Genomic DNA, 16,127 nt, shown 5'->3' on the forward strand with positions numbered 1-16,127 from the left:
GGTATTGCAGTGGAATTTATTAAAAAAGGGGGTGACTGTATTGTTGACTGGTTGGTAAGGTTATTTAATGTATGTATGACTCACGGTGAGGTGCCCTGAGGATTGGCGGAATGCGTGCATAGTGCCATTGTACAAAGGCAAAGGGGATAAGAGTGAGTGCTCAAATTACAGAGGTATAAGTTTGTTGAGTATTCCTGGTAAATTATATGGGAGGGTATTGATTGAGAGGGTGAAGGCATGTACAGAGCATCAGATTGGGGAAGAGCAGTGTGGTTTCAGAAGTGGTAGAGGATGTGTGGATCAGGTGTTTGCTTTGAAGAATGTATGTGAGAAATACTTAGAAAAGCAAATGGATTTGTATGTAGCATTTATGGATCTGGAGAAGGCATATGATAGAGTTGATAGAGATGCTCTGTGGAATGTATTAAGAATATATGGTGTGGGAGGCAAGTTGTTAGAAGCAGTGAAAAGTTTTATCGAGGATGTAAGGCATGTGTACGCGTAGGAAGAGAGGAAAGTGATTGGTTCTCAGTGAATGTAGGTTTGCGGCAGGGGTGTGTGATGTCTCCATGGTTGTTTAATTTGTTTATGGATGGGGTTGTTAGGGAGGTGAATGCAAGAGTTTTGGAAAGAGGGGCAAGTATGAAGTCTGTTGGGGATGAGAGAGCTTGGGAAGTGAGTCAGTTGTTGTTCGCTGATGATACAGCGCTGGTGGCTGATTCATGTGAGAAACTGCAGAAGCTGGTGACTGAGTTTGGTAAAGTGTGTGAAAGAAGAAAGTTAAGAGTAAATGTGAATAAGAGCAAGGTTATTAGGTACAGTAGGGTTGAGGGTCAAGTCAATTGGGAGGTGAGTTTGAATGGAGAAAAACTGGAGGAAGTGAAGTGTTTTAGATATCTAGGAGTGGATCTGGCAGCGGATGGAACCATGGAAGCGGAAGTGGATCATAGGGTGGGGATGGGGGCGAAAATTCTGGGAGCCTTGAAGAATGTGTGGAAGTCAAGAACATTATCTCGGAAAGCAAAAATGGGTATGTTTGAAGGAATAGTGGTTCCAACAATGTTGTATGGTTGCGAGGCGTGGGCTATGGATAGAGTTGTGCGCAGGAGGGTGGATGTGCTGGAAATGAGATGTTTGAGGACAATGTGTGGTGTGAGGTGGTTTGATCGAGTGAGTAACGTAAGGGTAAGAGAGATGTGTGGAAATAAAAAGAGCGTGGTTGAGAGAGCAGAAGAGGGTGTTTTGAAATGGTTTGGGCACATGGAGAGAATGAGTGAGGAAAGATTGACCAAGAGGATATATGTGTCGGAGGTGGAGGGAACGAGGAGAAGAGGGAGACCAAATTGGAGGTGGAAAGATGGAGTGAAAAAGATTTTGTGTGATCGGGGCCTGAACATGCAGGAGGGTGAAAAGAGGGCAAGGAATAGAGTGAATTGGAGCGATGTGGTACACCGGGGTTGACGTGCTGTCAGTGGATTGAATCGGGGCATGTGAAGCGTCTGGGGTAAACCATGGAAAGCTGTGTAGGTATGTATATTTGCGTGTGTGGACGTATGTATATACATGTGTATGGAGGTGGGTTGGGCCATTTCTTTCGTCTGTTTCCTTGAGCTACCTCGCAAACACGGGAGACAGCGACAAAAAAAAAAAAAAAAAAAAATGAAATGTTTGAGGACAATATGTGATGTGAGGTGGTTTGATCGAGTAAGTAATGAAAGGTTAAGACAGTTTTGTGGTAAGAAAAAGAGTTTGGTTGAGAGAGCAGAAAAGAGTGTGTTGAAATGGTTTGGATATATGGAGAGAATGAAAGAGGAAAGGATAACAGAGAGGATATATGTGTCAGAAGTGAAGGGAACAAGAAGTGGGAGACCAAATTGGAGGTGTAAGGATGGAGTGAAAAAGATTTTGAGTGATCAGGGCCTGAACATGCAGGAGGGTTAGAGGTGTGCAGGAAATAGAGTGAATTGGCACGATGTGGTATACTGGGGTTGACATGCTGTCATTGGATTGAACCAGGGCATGCTAAATGCCTGGGGTAAACCATGGAGAGGTCTATGGGATAGATAGAAAGGTCTATGGGATAGGTCTCTGTGGATAGGGGGTTGTGGTTTCTGTGCATTACACATGACAGCCAGAGGCTGAGTGTGAACAAATGTGGCATTTTTTGTCTATTTTCCTGGCACTACCTCGCTGACACGGGGTGGCGATGCTGTTTCCTGTGGGGCAGGGTGATGCCAGGAATGGATGAAGGCAAGTGAGTATGAATATGTGTATATGGCTGTGTATGCAGATGTATATGTATGTATATGTGTATATGTATATGTTTGTCAGATAGGTAGTGCCAGGAAACAGATGAAGAAAGACCCATCAACTCATATACACACATATATACATACACTCCCATACACATACATATACATACATAAACATATCATGAGCACCCACACATGAACATGTGCATGAATGTACATTTCAGTGTGTGCATGTATATAAATACTCAGACGTTGCGTGTGTACACATGTGCATGTCCATACTTGCTGCCTTCATCCATATATGATGCTATTTCATGTGTGGCAGGCTGGTGACGTGAAGGGATGAGGGCAGCAAGTATGAATATGTACATGTGTATATATTCATATGTCTGTGTATGTATATGTATGTATACATTGAAATGTAGAGGTATGTATATGTGCATGTATGGGCATTTATGTATATATATGTGTATGCAGGTGGGTTGGGCCATTTTTTTTGTCTGTTTCCTTGCGCTACCTCACTGACGCAGGAGACGGCAATTAAGTACAATAAAAAAAAATGTAAACATATCAACATACACGCATATACATACATACATAGCCATTTACATATATACTCTCTTGCCTTCATCTCTAAAGTTTAATGATCCTCTATTACCCCAACTTTCATTTGCCCTCTTTTTCAACTCTAGCACCCTCCCCTTGACCTCCTACCACTTTCTGTTATACATTTCCTGGTCATTTGCACTCCTTCTTGTAACTATAATCTAAACACCTCTCTTTACTCTTTCACTAACAACTTTACTTCTTTATCCCACCACTCACTACCCTTTCTAATCTGCCCACCTCCCACCATTCTCATGCAACATGCATCTCTTGCACATGCCATCACTGATTCCATAAATGCATCCCATTCCTCACCCAATCCTCTCACATACTTGTTCACGGTTTCTTTAGTTTGTGAGTTGGCACCAGATGCAGACAGAGAAAAAGCCTCATTCTATCTCTTCCATTCTCTAGTTGTCATAGTGATACCACAGCCCCCACCCACAACCAGGCCCCACAAACCCCTGGCTGTTGAACTGGCATGTCATGAATCTGAAACCACAAATAATTGTATAGCCTTAGCAAGGTGGTGCCAGGAACAGATGAAAAAAAGGCCTTATTCACCCACATCCATAATTATCTGACTGTCATGTGTAATGCACTGAAATTACAGCCCCCTCTTCACAACCAGGCCCCATACTCTTCCATGGTGTCCCTCAGCTGCTTCATATGCCCTGGTTCAGGTCATTGAGAGTACATCACCCCTTCATACCAAATCACTTCAATTCACTGTGGGGCTCTTCTTAGTTCTCACTAGAGCCTCTAGGTACAGTCCTGGGAAGCCCTGCTTGTGCACATCAACCAGACCTTCTTACAAAGATCTGCAGTAACCTGCAGTCCAGCTGGAAAGTACAAAAAAGGTATTTATAATTTTATTCAATTTTTCTTTATAATTTTCCACCACTTATCTTGGAAAATATGCCTTTGCTTCCTTACTTTGGACGTTCCCTTTTTGTGGTTGTGTGACTTTGTGTTGTGAAGTCATCTTCAGGGATAAGTGGCACAGAAAGCTCCCTGAGGGGAGGTTCCTCTCCTGTAACCATCTGTGCTCCAGTTACTGGTGGAAGACGAGTAGGCTCAACATCAATATGTGCGACCTGGGGTTGTCGTTCCTGTGCCTGAAAACATGTATCAAAGTTAATCATGCTGATGTCATCTTAGCATAGTCATGTAGAACTCATGTGAAATAATCTACCTTCATAATATTAAGCAGGAATGAACTTGATAGGAAATAGACCTGCTACACAGGGTTCACTGGTGGGCAACAGTTTTTACTTCAAGCACAAGAAAAGATAGAAGCTATGGATTCCTCTATCTTAGAAGAGAGAAATGAGAAGAGACATGACTTCTTGTTATCAGTCTACAAAAGAATGCATTAAACTAAGCAAGAATGAATAAGAAACTTTGGCAAAGAATATCTGAGAATTAATACAATGATGGGCAAACGGAACAAGCCGAGTGAAACAGTGAAGTTTAGAAAGCATGAGTGTTCATTGTTTGTATGATGGTGGAGAAAATTTGTGATAAGACCATATATGTTTAGAGCTCCATCCATATAATGCACAAATTGATAATTACATACACATGCTTAATGGGGGAAGTGTTACCCTCAATACTAAGATTGAATGGGGAACAGATCTTGGAAAGCATCAACACTGTTAGACATGCTAACAGTTGGTTATAAGAGGATCTAGATCCATATACATTAAAGGGACACTTGAGAGACCACTTGAGACAGGTGTTTAGATACTAGATTACGCATCAAGAGTGTAGTCACTCCATATGAGCTGACAAAGAGATTTGCTTGTGAAAATCAAATAGAGGGCAACAAAGAATGTATATGATCTTAATTGCAGGGAGAGGATAGCAGTCATGAATTAATCCAACTTCAGAGACAGAGGAAAAAAGGCAGACTCCTTTGACCTTCAAGTTAATGGACAGATTTTACAGCATCCTTACTGAGCTGTTCTTTGATATAAAAAAGAGTGGGTCAACTACAGGAAGAAACTAGAAAATTACAGAGAATTTTGAAAAGATGTAATGAAATATTTCTTCAGCTCGAGAGTGGTACAGGAAAAGAAAATGCCAAGTGGATTAACTTGAAAAAGGAGAATTCTGCCAAGTTTAAACAGCTGCAAGATAGTAAAGAGAGGTTAGTGGTAAATAAGTGTAAAATCTCCATTCCCATAATGCATAAGTAATCACACCAGTTCTCATCCAGAGAATAAGTCATATAAACTACATCTTTTCATTCTCTGCATCAGAGTAATAATACAGTCTGTATCTAACCTCGGTATGTCCATGCTTGCTTTTCCGAAACCTGAAAGTCTTTCGAGACTGAGCCATCTGCCGTTGCAGTCTGGGTCGCACACCACTACGAACACTCTCCTGGCTTCCAGTCACCATTCCACCACCCTCACCTGGGCTTGTTGGTGTTGATACACTGCTGTCCTCGCCTGCAAAGCATGTAAAACCTGCATAAGTATTGAGAAAGGACTGCATACATATAAACAGAAGTAATTAGCCAATATTTTGGACTGCATGCATTGTGGAAATGAGTTTTATGCTGTCAATAAATGAGACAATATATGAATAAGAATGAAATGGCAGGTATTAGTAAGTGAAGGTTTATTGCTTTCCTCTGGAAGTTTACCTATGAATTCATTAAGTAGTGAGGGCTACCTACTGATTTCAGTCACATGACATTACAGAGACCCTATAAGAGAAATCTGATGATGAAAACATTCATGAATGTAACATCAAATTGATTTTATTTGGTATCCCCAAAATTTGCCTTATTACAAGTATGGGGAATAGAGATGCGCTGTGTAAATAATGATTTTTATATTTCATAATTCTGTTCACCTGTATTTTATGATTGAAAACTGCCCCTATTTTTGGTACTGATGCTAAGTCTGTTAGTTTCTCATGGCATTACTGAAGTAGAGATTGACAACATAAATTTGGCTGATGGGAAGGTATTCATCCCAAAATTGCTATCAGATTTATGTTTTTTCCCCTGAAATTTTATTTGTAATTTCACATAATTAAAATCCCCCCTTTGGTTGTACATTTACCAACTATAAGGAGCACACATGAAAAATTAAGGCTGCAGCAGCTCCCCAACTAATTTACTTAGAAGAAAATGTTCATTAGGTGTACCTTTGTTTCATAAAGTAAATCATTCCAATAAGTCTTATCGAGGATGCTGTAAGAATGATGAATAATAAACCCTGTAAAACAGAGTTTCCCAGAAGAGTTAAGAGGGGAGGCAAAATTATTTCAGAGGGTAGAGAATGTAACAAAAGAAAAAAAAGCTGAAAGTTAAGGAGCAGCAACTTCATGAGAAGAAAACAGGAAAAGAAAGAAAGGGTTAGGGGAGAAATGAGAGGATGGGGATGATAATGGAAGGTGGAAGAATAAAGGATGAACAGGAGTTGAAGGAGTAAGTTACAGAGGAGAAGAAGAAAGGAAACGAGAAACAAAAGAAGATGGCTAGTTATAGTGTAAAGAAGTTGAGAAAAGATGGATATGGAAAAAAGGAAAAAGGGAAAGTGAGAAACTAGAGAAGGAAGAGAAGGGGTGAGGGAGGCATAAGATAGTGAAAGTAAAAAGAATTGAAAGCAGAGGACAGTGATGAAAATATGAAAATCTGAAACAAAAGAAATCATCAATAGCAATGGTTGGAATGGGAGGACAAAGGGAATAAAGGAAAAGAAAAAGATCAGGGGAAGAAGAAAGGGATGAAGGGAGGAGAAAGGGGATGGGAAAGAGAATGGGATCAAGATAGAAGTAAGGGAATGAAGAGGAGAAAAGAGATGATAGGAAGGAAAGAGGAATGAAGGGGAAGAGTCCTCACGATAAGATTTTGCCAAAAAGCAGAGCTAATGCATAGTGCAAACTTAAGAAAACATAGAATTATGAAGAATGAGTTGGGTGATTTATGTTTAGGAAGGAGGGATTACATTTTTGTGAGCTGAAGGCCACCTGCCCTCGTATGGCGAGGCAGAAAGGAAAAAAAAGCTAACTTGGCCACTTTACAGCTGTTATTAATCTTCTCGATACCCAGATGGGTAGTGCTAGTCTGCGGTTGCGTGCTACCTACCAAACCAAGGTGATAAAGGGAGCAAGAAAGGGATAGAAGGGAGGAGAGTGTGGTGAATGGAAAGAGAAGGGAAATAGAGATGAGAAACTAATGAAGGGAAGTTAAAATAGGATAACGGGGGTAGCAGAAGGATAGTATGGAATAAAAAGGAGGGGAATATGGAAACAAGAAAACTTTCTGTTCCATAGTTATAACTTCATGTCGAACTTTAACAAATTCATTAAACTTCATTGGATAGTTCAGAAATCATGCAGTATCTTAACAGGACAGGTGGAAGACAGAGAAGCATTCTGCAAAGGGGGCAAAACTAAAAAGAAGAAAAATTGTAGAGGTCCACTTAGTGAAACTTTATATACCCAAATATATCAGTAAACATGGTGTGAGTAGTGAGTATTGTTGACATTGATATTCTGTAGTTAACTAGTGCTATCTTTATTTGTATTCCTTGTCATGCTAGATAAAATCATGGGAGGTTAGTATAATTGAACATCAGGACACCTCATTCATTATTGTGTTGAATTATAAATACTTAATGGCATTTTTTACTGTGACTGATTGTCACGGTTTCCTGCAGAGTGGTGCTCAGCAGCACTGTAATTAGAGGTAAATATCACAGCCAGTAGGTACAAATAATACACTTTGTAGCTAATCAGATAGAATAAGAAAATACGTATGACAGATTGCTGTTTTGTCTATCTACACTGCTTAGTAACATGCATCTCCAGTTCTTGAACAATTCCATGTAATAAGCTGTTCTCAGAGGAAAAATAAAGTGGTGTAAATCCAGTGTATATTGAAAACAATCATTTCAAGATCATCATTAAGCACAAACAAAGCTGACTTTCTTCTGTACAGTCAAGGCCTATTTGGCTTCAACTGATACTTAACAACTTGATTTTTGAGTGGTTTTTCTTAGCAGAGGAAAACACCATTTGAAACTGCAAAATTCAGGACAGTAAATCATGGTACAATATAATTCTTGATAGCTTCTGTGATATAAACTGGTATGCAGATGACACTATGGTCAGTAAAGTAATAGTATCAGAATATGACCAAGAAGAGACACAAAATACCTGAAAATTATTTAAAAATATGCAGAGAACCTGTTGGAATATATGAATAAACACTTTGAACTGATCAGTTATGGAACAATCAACAATATACAAAGACACCGTAAAAAGGCCAAACAAGCAAATTGAAAGAAAGTGAAGCAAACGTTAAAGATCTACGAGGTATCGTAGAAATGTCAAGCAGTGGTTGGTATGATAGAAAACCAAACCGTTCAATTAGGCATACTTATATGCTGTGATATGCAATGATATCATTCATGACAAGAGAGAGAAAGATGATGATAATGTTTAGTGTGTATATAAGAAAATGGAATTCTGTTGTTGTAGATTTGCTGGAGAGAATGCAATAAAACCAAGGAAATGGAGTGTATAAACTACAATGGGACTAAAATAACTGCATCTATACAACCTTGAGAGAAGAGGAAAAGCTTTATGATAATCTATGCATGGCATCTGATAGAAAATTAAAAAATCAATATCTTAGAGGTAAAAGCCATGCATCTAGGAAGAATCGTTGATTAAATCAACAAGTATATCTACAAGTATATTGAAAATGAAGCGAAAGAAAAAGTAGCTGAATACCAAAAAGAAAATCGGAAACTTTTTTAATGCTCTATGAGATAAGAAATTAGACTAGTGAGCATTTGAACCTTCAGAAGGAATCTGGATGATTGGCTAAGTACCACATTAACCAGAAACTGATAATTACACACTCACACATGCATACACACTGATGCAGCAGAAAGCAAAAGCATAGACAAGCAAGCAAGGGACGTGGTGAATGCTACACACTAATCCTGCACTGGTCAAAATCTCAGATAGGGTTGTTGGTACTCTTACCATGAAATCACAGGCACATATGGTACAGGACATACAGAGCAGTTGTAAAAGATCAGAGGCAGGCAAATTAAAACTGTGCAAGAAGCAAGGGAACTTAACTATTGGGACTCTGATAACAACAAATATGTCCCTGAATATAGCTATATTAAGTAACTATTGAGGGGTTCTTTAGAATTGGAAATGCCAGATTGATGAGAGGACATACCAGGAAACTAAGAATGAATCAGTTAAAAAAAATTGTAGCCTATGAACAGCATTGTGGAAAGTGTGAGAACAGTTGACTAAATATAAACTATAAATATTTTTGAAGGAACAATTGAAAAAGTTTGAGGTAGGGACCCATGAGTGTAAAACTCCTCCTTTTATTGCACTAATAGATATATATAAAAAGAGGCAATTTTGGAATGTATATCAGAAAAGTATGCAGAGGGATATAAGAAAATATTTCTTCAGTGACAGCTGCGGCCATGTGTAATAAACTAAAGGAAGAAATAGTGAATGCAACTATCATTGATAAGAATGCATGGATAATGGGTGGGAGCTGTCAGTGTTCAGCTCCTTCCCCACATGTACAAATAGATAAATGTATTAATGCCCAGACACAAATCATATGACAGAACTTGCAAGGACCAGAGGTGCTGATACACTAGAACTTTTCTTTGTACATAATATCATGGAAATGGAGCATATCATGAATATCATTTGAATTTTATGATTTGGCTGAATAGGAAACAAGAAGGGGATCATAGGGGAGACAAGACTCATAGAGGAAGTATAATCAATAATATAATCAAGGCAACTAAACAGAGCTGAACACGTTCTTTAAGAGTATAAATTGGGAAGGGAATTCTACAACTGGAGCACAGATCAATGCTAGAAAAGGGTCTGTGGAATCTACAGTAGAGTTTAAATTAATGGGTACCATTGGATGAAAAAGGATAAAAAAGTCAAAGAAGAGAGGGGCATAGTTCATTAAGAATATCAAAAAGTGAGTATAAAAAGTGTTATGAAGATAGGCAATGCTGTAGTTGGTATTAAAGAGCAAGAAACGATTACTACATAATAAGGAAGGATATGTAGAGAAAGTGATAACATTGTAATCAAGCAAAAGATAATCTAAAAATTCTTCTACAAATTCATCAGGAGCAAATTTCCATTAAAAAAGAGCCATTAATCAGGATAAAGGATATAGAGGGAAGAATTAATGGTAATGACAAGATGAATGATCATTTTAATAGTGTTTTCAAAGTGGAGGATACTGTGGCCCTAGTACCAGCAAAATGAGATGGGAGAGAAGTCTTTAAAGTAATAGAAACTGGTAGAAAACAGTAAATGTTAAAGCATCAAAATTATATAACAATAAAGAAAGTATATAAGAGGGGGCACCATGAGTGCAGAACTCCCTATGTATTGTACAAATGCAATATTCATTGAAAACTGAGATTTTATGAATCTTACACTTCCTCTGTGACGATAGTCTTGTAGTCATGCTCATAATCTAATGAAAGAGTGTATTCATTATCTGCTGTTAAAATGAGGCTTGGAATGTGGTTTACAAACTATGGTGAGACTCTAAAGTAATTTCTCTATGTATTGGAGACTAGAATGCTGATTCTAATGGATATAAAGCTTGCTTCTAGAAGGTCTGAATCCTGCCTCTAAAATTAAGGAATTCTGCTGCTAATAGGTTCCTGAAAACTCTTTTGAAAACCATTACTTACTCCGTAGTTGAAAACCATGTATTAAGCAACCTGAAACATGGTTTAAGTGCATAAGTGACTGACATGACGATGAATATATCCAAACATAGTAATTATTAAGGGCAGGAAATTAACTGTACTTATCCCAATCAACTGTGATGTTGTGACTGTATGATCAATCAAGGAAGAATTGATTAGTTGCCTGGAATACTTAAGGAAAAGTTATTTTAGAGTTACTTAGAAGACTGATTATCTCATAACTACCATATGAGAGCTTGGTGATGTAAATCTATTCTTCGCAACACTGGATAAGTAGGAATAGATAATGTAGTAAAAAGTATTAATGAGATTAGGAAACAGCATCCATCATATAAGTGATCATATTAGAAAGGCAGTTATCTAACATACAATTCTGGATGATCTGGAACAGAGAGAGCAAGACATTATATAAAATGGCATAATCACACAACCTGCACTGCAAAACTTGGATGACAAGCAGTGAACGCCATATACTGGATGACCCGGTGCATACGAAGCATCCACAGCTTACAAGTGGACAGTGCTGAAAACTTGCCGAAAACTTTACTGTATTAAAAGGGTACGCCTTTGAAAACCTAATATTCATGAATGTAAGATTAGTTAATCACTTTGATGTTATTTTGCTGAAAAATACCTCATAATCAAAACAATGTCGACTCAATAACCATGCCCTTATCATTAATTGTACCCACTGCAGTAGTTCCTAGTTCAGATAAAAGTTCAACTACCATCTAATTGACATATTGCACATTAGTGCCACAATTTTTCATACACTTACTAAACTACATACTACTAGTCAAGATCCACAAAGTATTCACAGTCATCTTTGACAGAATAAATAAACTTACCAGGGACAGTAGGCACACTGCTTGACTGCAAGTTGGGTTTAGAGCCTCTCTTGCGGAGGAGGAAAGTCTTGCGGTAGAGGCGAGGCTCAGAGGAGGTGGCGTGCGGGGAAGGTCGCAGAGAGCCTAGGAGGAAACACACGATAGGGTGCCACACCGAGCCACGCCAGACAAGCCCGGCCCAGGAATGGAGAGAGGAGGGACCCAGACCCAGCAGGTAAGAGAGGCAGCAGCAGTGGCAGAAGAAAGAAGTTGGTACAGGGGCAGGAGGGACAGTCATGGACACACATCAGTGACAGGCAACCAGTGTACAGAACTAAGGATGGCTACATTTTCTCTCATCACTACTAATATCAAGGGCCTCTACATTATAGTCATCTTGGTACCCTCAGAAGCGCTCAGGATATTAAAAAGAATTGTGAACTACATTTGATTTCGACAGAATTTCATTGTGTGAATATAGACCATAATTTAAGAATCTTTATCGTATTTATTAAAAAGTATTGATGTAGAACTACTTCACTGACTTTGATAAACAAAGTTAAAACCAAGATACTGTATAGAAAAGAAAACATGTGATACATAGTCCTTGTCATCAAGATGACATCAAGAAATTCTGCTGTACAGATTCCTTAGTTACTTATGGCCAGGTCATCCCCTCATGGTTCTATAATAGTGATTTTCAGTTATTTAAGAATGTATACAATGTAATGCAGCTGATAATGACAAATTCTGAGCTTCTTGGTATATAACTTAGAGACCCCTATACAGGATGCAACCCCATTCAGTGAAGAATGGCATATATCAGCATCAAAAATTATTCATTCCATGAAGGAGACTTGTATGATTACTGAGAAAGTTTTACTGTACAGATATACCCTGCTGTATGGTTTATCAGTATGCAATATCTCTTGTGTATGGCATTTATGAAAAATCAAATTAATGTCAATGAAGACAAAAAAAAATGGAATCTGACTTCATATCATCACTTGAGAGTTGTGGCATCCACCGAGGCAGGAAGCATGATGCAAATGGTGGTAAGACCTGCATTCTTATCTTGTAATAAGGTATAAAACCTCAAATCCCATATAGCTGAGAGTGGAAAGCACCAAAGTGAGCCTTTTGCTTTTCACAAGAAGAAAATCAGGGAAAGCATGGGCTTAGAGGTAAAGTTAAATACTCAAGAGGCACTTTAATGCTGTTTAATGTGGAGTTGATACAAAGTTCTTGGTTTATCCATTACATCACTGAGACAAATTTGTAAAAATGCAGATAAAATGAGACAACATGCTCAGAAAGCAACACATTAAGAGGAGTAAAGACCCGTGGTACCAGGTGTTGAACGTCTGGATTGAAGATCAGAATCAGTGCAACATCCTAGTGAGAATGATAATCATCAATCAGCAAATAGCTAAAAGTGTTCAACCATCTAAAAAAAATTCTTCAATTGAGCATCCTTAAATGAAGAGCCAGGCAATCCAGGCCCTCTCTGTATTATTCAACCAAGCTTTCCCTAACTCTGACAACTTTGATATGCATGACCCTGATGCATTTTGGATAAGTTTATCTTCATAAAATACAGTATTGTATAACTTGTTTTTTGCCTTCTTTAATGTAAATACATTGAAACTGTACTGCTTTTCATGATGAAAGAGGTGCTGTTTTCCTATGGAACAGATTGGATTCAAGGAATAATTGCCAAGTCCCAAGGACTTGCATCCACATAACTGTGATGAGTGACAGCCTCAATTTTGTGAAAGGTGGTTATCCAAACCTGAAGGTCTGTCATGCATACACAGAATGAAATTAAGGAAAATTTGAAATGACTAATATAATGAGGTTTCCTTAGAACTTTGAGCACTGAGCATTTCAGGTACCTTCTAAAGGCTGAGAAGTATCGGTTTAGAAGAGGGTGATTTGCTCTAGATGCAAGTAAGGTAAAATATTCCATAACTAGCAAACTTGAGTTTTGTTGTCTTGTGTTGGGGCTTGTTTAAGAGCATGGAAGGAGTAATATTCCTGATAAGAGAAAGAATTTAGCCTTTGAGCAGAACAATTTGACATGGGATGTGTCCCATCAGAGATCTAGCCCTCTCTATCCACTTTGTAGGTATGAGATTTGAATTTGGTCCATAAAACTCTATGTTTGATCTGATTTTTAAAGCAGCGTGGAACATTTCATGTTCTAAGAAAAGTTCATAATAAAGGATGGTTCATAACAAGTGAAGTTGAACTTGCATTACAGCTGTATTGAACGAAAGCCAATTTTCTTGGTTGTTTCAGAATAGTAATGTTCCTCTTTTCTCCAGAGTAAATTCATATATGAAGTTTGATCAAAATTACTTTTCTCGTCCAAGCTTATGACAGTCACGTGTCATCTCTTAAGTGCAAAAGTGACTGGGATTTTTATCAAAATATTTGATGGAGAACCACAGTTTTTCATGTAGTCACTATGCTACTGACTACTTATTTTGACTCCAGAATCAGTGGATTTGTTTTTTATTCCATGATATTGAAAATTTGGTCAGTACATTGGCCCTACAATTTCAGCCATCACAGAGAATTGAACCTAAGGACCATCATTATATCTATCACTTTAGAGTCGAGAAAGTGCAATGAGTAGGTACATTACTGTTGAGAACCCTAAATGCCAACGAGTGAAATGAACACTGTGGCAAATAAGTAATAGTGTGAGAGCAATAATGTGCCATCCATAATACTCAAACTAGAGTAAACCAGCTGTGGTACACTGGCCTTAGTACTACTGTTGTAAAAGAAGTACAGCAATCGTACAGGAGAGAAAGTAAATCAGTTGATGATACCATAAACTTCAAAGGTTACTCTTCTGTGTTAAGAGTAACAATGAGGGTTATGGAAACAGAGAAGCACAGTAATCAGTGAGTACAAGCCATAATACAACAGCTAGAGTACAGTAACTTTAAGAGAAAGCCTAAAAAACATTCATTTATTTTAGTTACAATAAGAAGGGTCTAATATACAACATAGACACTTTTATTTATAACACACTTTTGTACAATTTAGGAGTAGAGTCATTGGATTTATTTACAGTGAATATTCTAATTTAGGTAATTTATATCTATCTAATAATGGAAGACACTCATGAAATATTTTTAAAAAGTGCCAATGCATGTTGCAGTCTAATTGGTGTCTAGGTCCTTAAAAAAATGTCTCTGCTAACTGAAAGCTAAAGCAAAATATTAAAGAATTTTAACCTTATCAGTTTTGATATTTCAGAAAACTGCAGCACTCCATATTTCAAGTACTTCAAAGCTATTAGCAGTTCATCAAGCATCAGGATAGTTACCTACTAATGATTTCAAGATAATATGTCATCATGCTACTCTGATCAGCTCCCATATTCATCTACTTCCTATAATTCTGGTCAAGAGAGCATTACATGCAGCATATCACAGTACTGGCATTATTTTTTGTCAATTAAAAATATATTTGTACACAAGACACACCTAAAAATCAATGTTGCCATTTATATATGTATGGTAGTTACATCACAATGGACAGAACCATCACAAAAGACAGTACATAAGAGAATAGTCAAGAAAAAAGGTTTTTCCAAGAAGCACACTTAAGAAAATAATTTGAAAAGAAAACATGAAAATGCAAACCATCCAAAATGCAAATTTTAACATGCGGAAATTCATTAAGGATACATAAGTAGCTAAGACTTACCACAAATTTTAACGTGCAGAAATTCATTAAGGATACATAAGTAGCTAAGACTTACCACAAATTCAGCACCACTGTTCATAACTAGAATATGTACTCCTGTCTCAGTTTTTATGCAGACTCCATGAATCTAGTATACAAAACACAACATCATATCTAACACTACTCACGTGACTGATGTTCAGTTAGCCATAAATTTTGTTAACGCAAGTTTAAGATCAAATATCTTAGATAAAATCTTGCAGATACAAATTTACTGTATATGCCCAATTTTTTGTGTTATAGAAACATATTTTTGACTGAAAATTCTTACATTTAGAATACTGTTAAGACTCTTAGCTTAAATATGCTCTCAGTTGTACACCCTGTCAATGTAAAGGGTGTTTAATGGGAGTGCATATTAAGAACACAAAGAACATAATTTAAGTATACCAGTATATGGTATCACTCTATAAAGTACTGGATTGATTTCCAGATCATTAGCTACTTTACCTGTAAGCTTGATTTTCACATTAGCTACTTTACCTGTAAGCTTGATTTTCACAACATTAGCTACTTTACCTGGAGGCGAGGAGTATTTATACTGTGAAATTATGGAAGGTCAGTATTGCAAACCCCATCTGAATGTTCGCATAGACCATATTACCATAAATACAAACACCTTACATACAGGACATTTAACATTCACATGCCAGCATAGTTATCAGTAATATAAAACTCCAAATTAAAAACAATCATTCAAAGAAATCAAAATCTCTCCCTACCCAAAACACCATATTTATGCCTATACCTATATATCATATAACCAAAACTGTGGCAGCGTTTACTTTCACTGACAAATTCTTTTTGCTTTCCATAGCTACAGCGTCGCTTACTAACTACTCTTGATAACTATTGCTTTCCAGCTACTTCTAAGTCCCTTGTGGACACTTCAACTTGGATACAGTAGGTACACCAATCTATTA

At 37.6% G+C, this 16,127-nt stretch overlaps 1 protein-coding gene across 17 annotated transcripts in view; it reads right to left on the bottom strand.

The window, feature by feature from the left end:
* The window catches only part of unc80 (unc80, NALCN channel complex subunit), a 283,207-nt gene that overhangs the window by 34,864 nt on the left and 232,216 nt on the right, over window positions 1–16,127 (bottom strand). For 14 of the 17 annotated variants that reach the window (XM_071677907.1, XM_071677920.1, XM_071677910.1 and 11 more), the window contains 3 exons: window positions 11,461–11,583; window positions 5,148–5,314; window positions 3,795–3,976 (listed from right to left, as the gene is read on the bottom strand). In XM_071677907.1, coding sequence (XP_071534008.1) covers window positions 3,795–3,976; window positions 5,148–5,314; window positions 11,461–11,583 — 472 coding nt within the window. Of the gene's footprint in view, window positions 1–3,794; window positions 3,977–5,147; window positions 5,315–10,594; window positions 10,625–11,460; window positions 11,584–16,127 lie in introns of all 17 variants that reach the window. The other 3 variants (XM_071677919.1, XM_071677913.1, XM_071677917.1) reach the window with 2 other exon arrangements.

Source organism: Panulirus ornatus, chromosome 26 (genome assembly GCF_036320965.1).
Source record: "Panulirus ornatus isolate Po-2019 chromosome 26, ASM3632096v1, whole genome shotgun sequence".
Taxonomy (NCBI): Eukaryota; Metazoa; Arthropoda; class Malacostraca; order Decapoda; family Palinuridae; genus Panulirus; species Panulirus ornatus.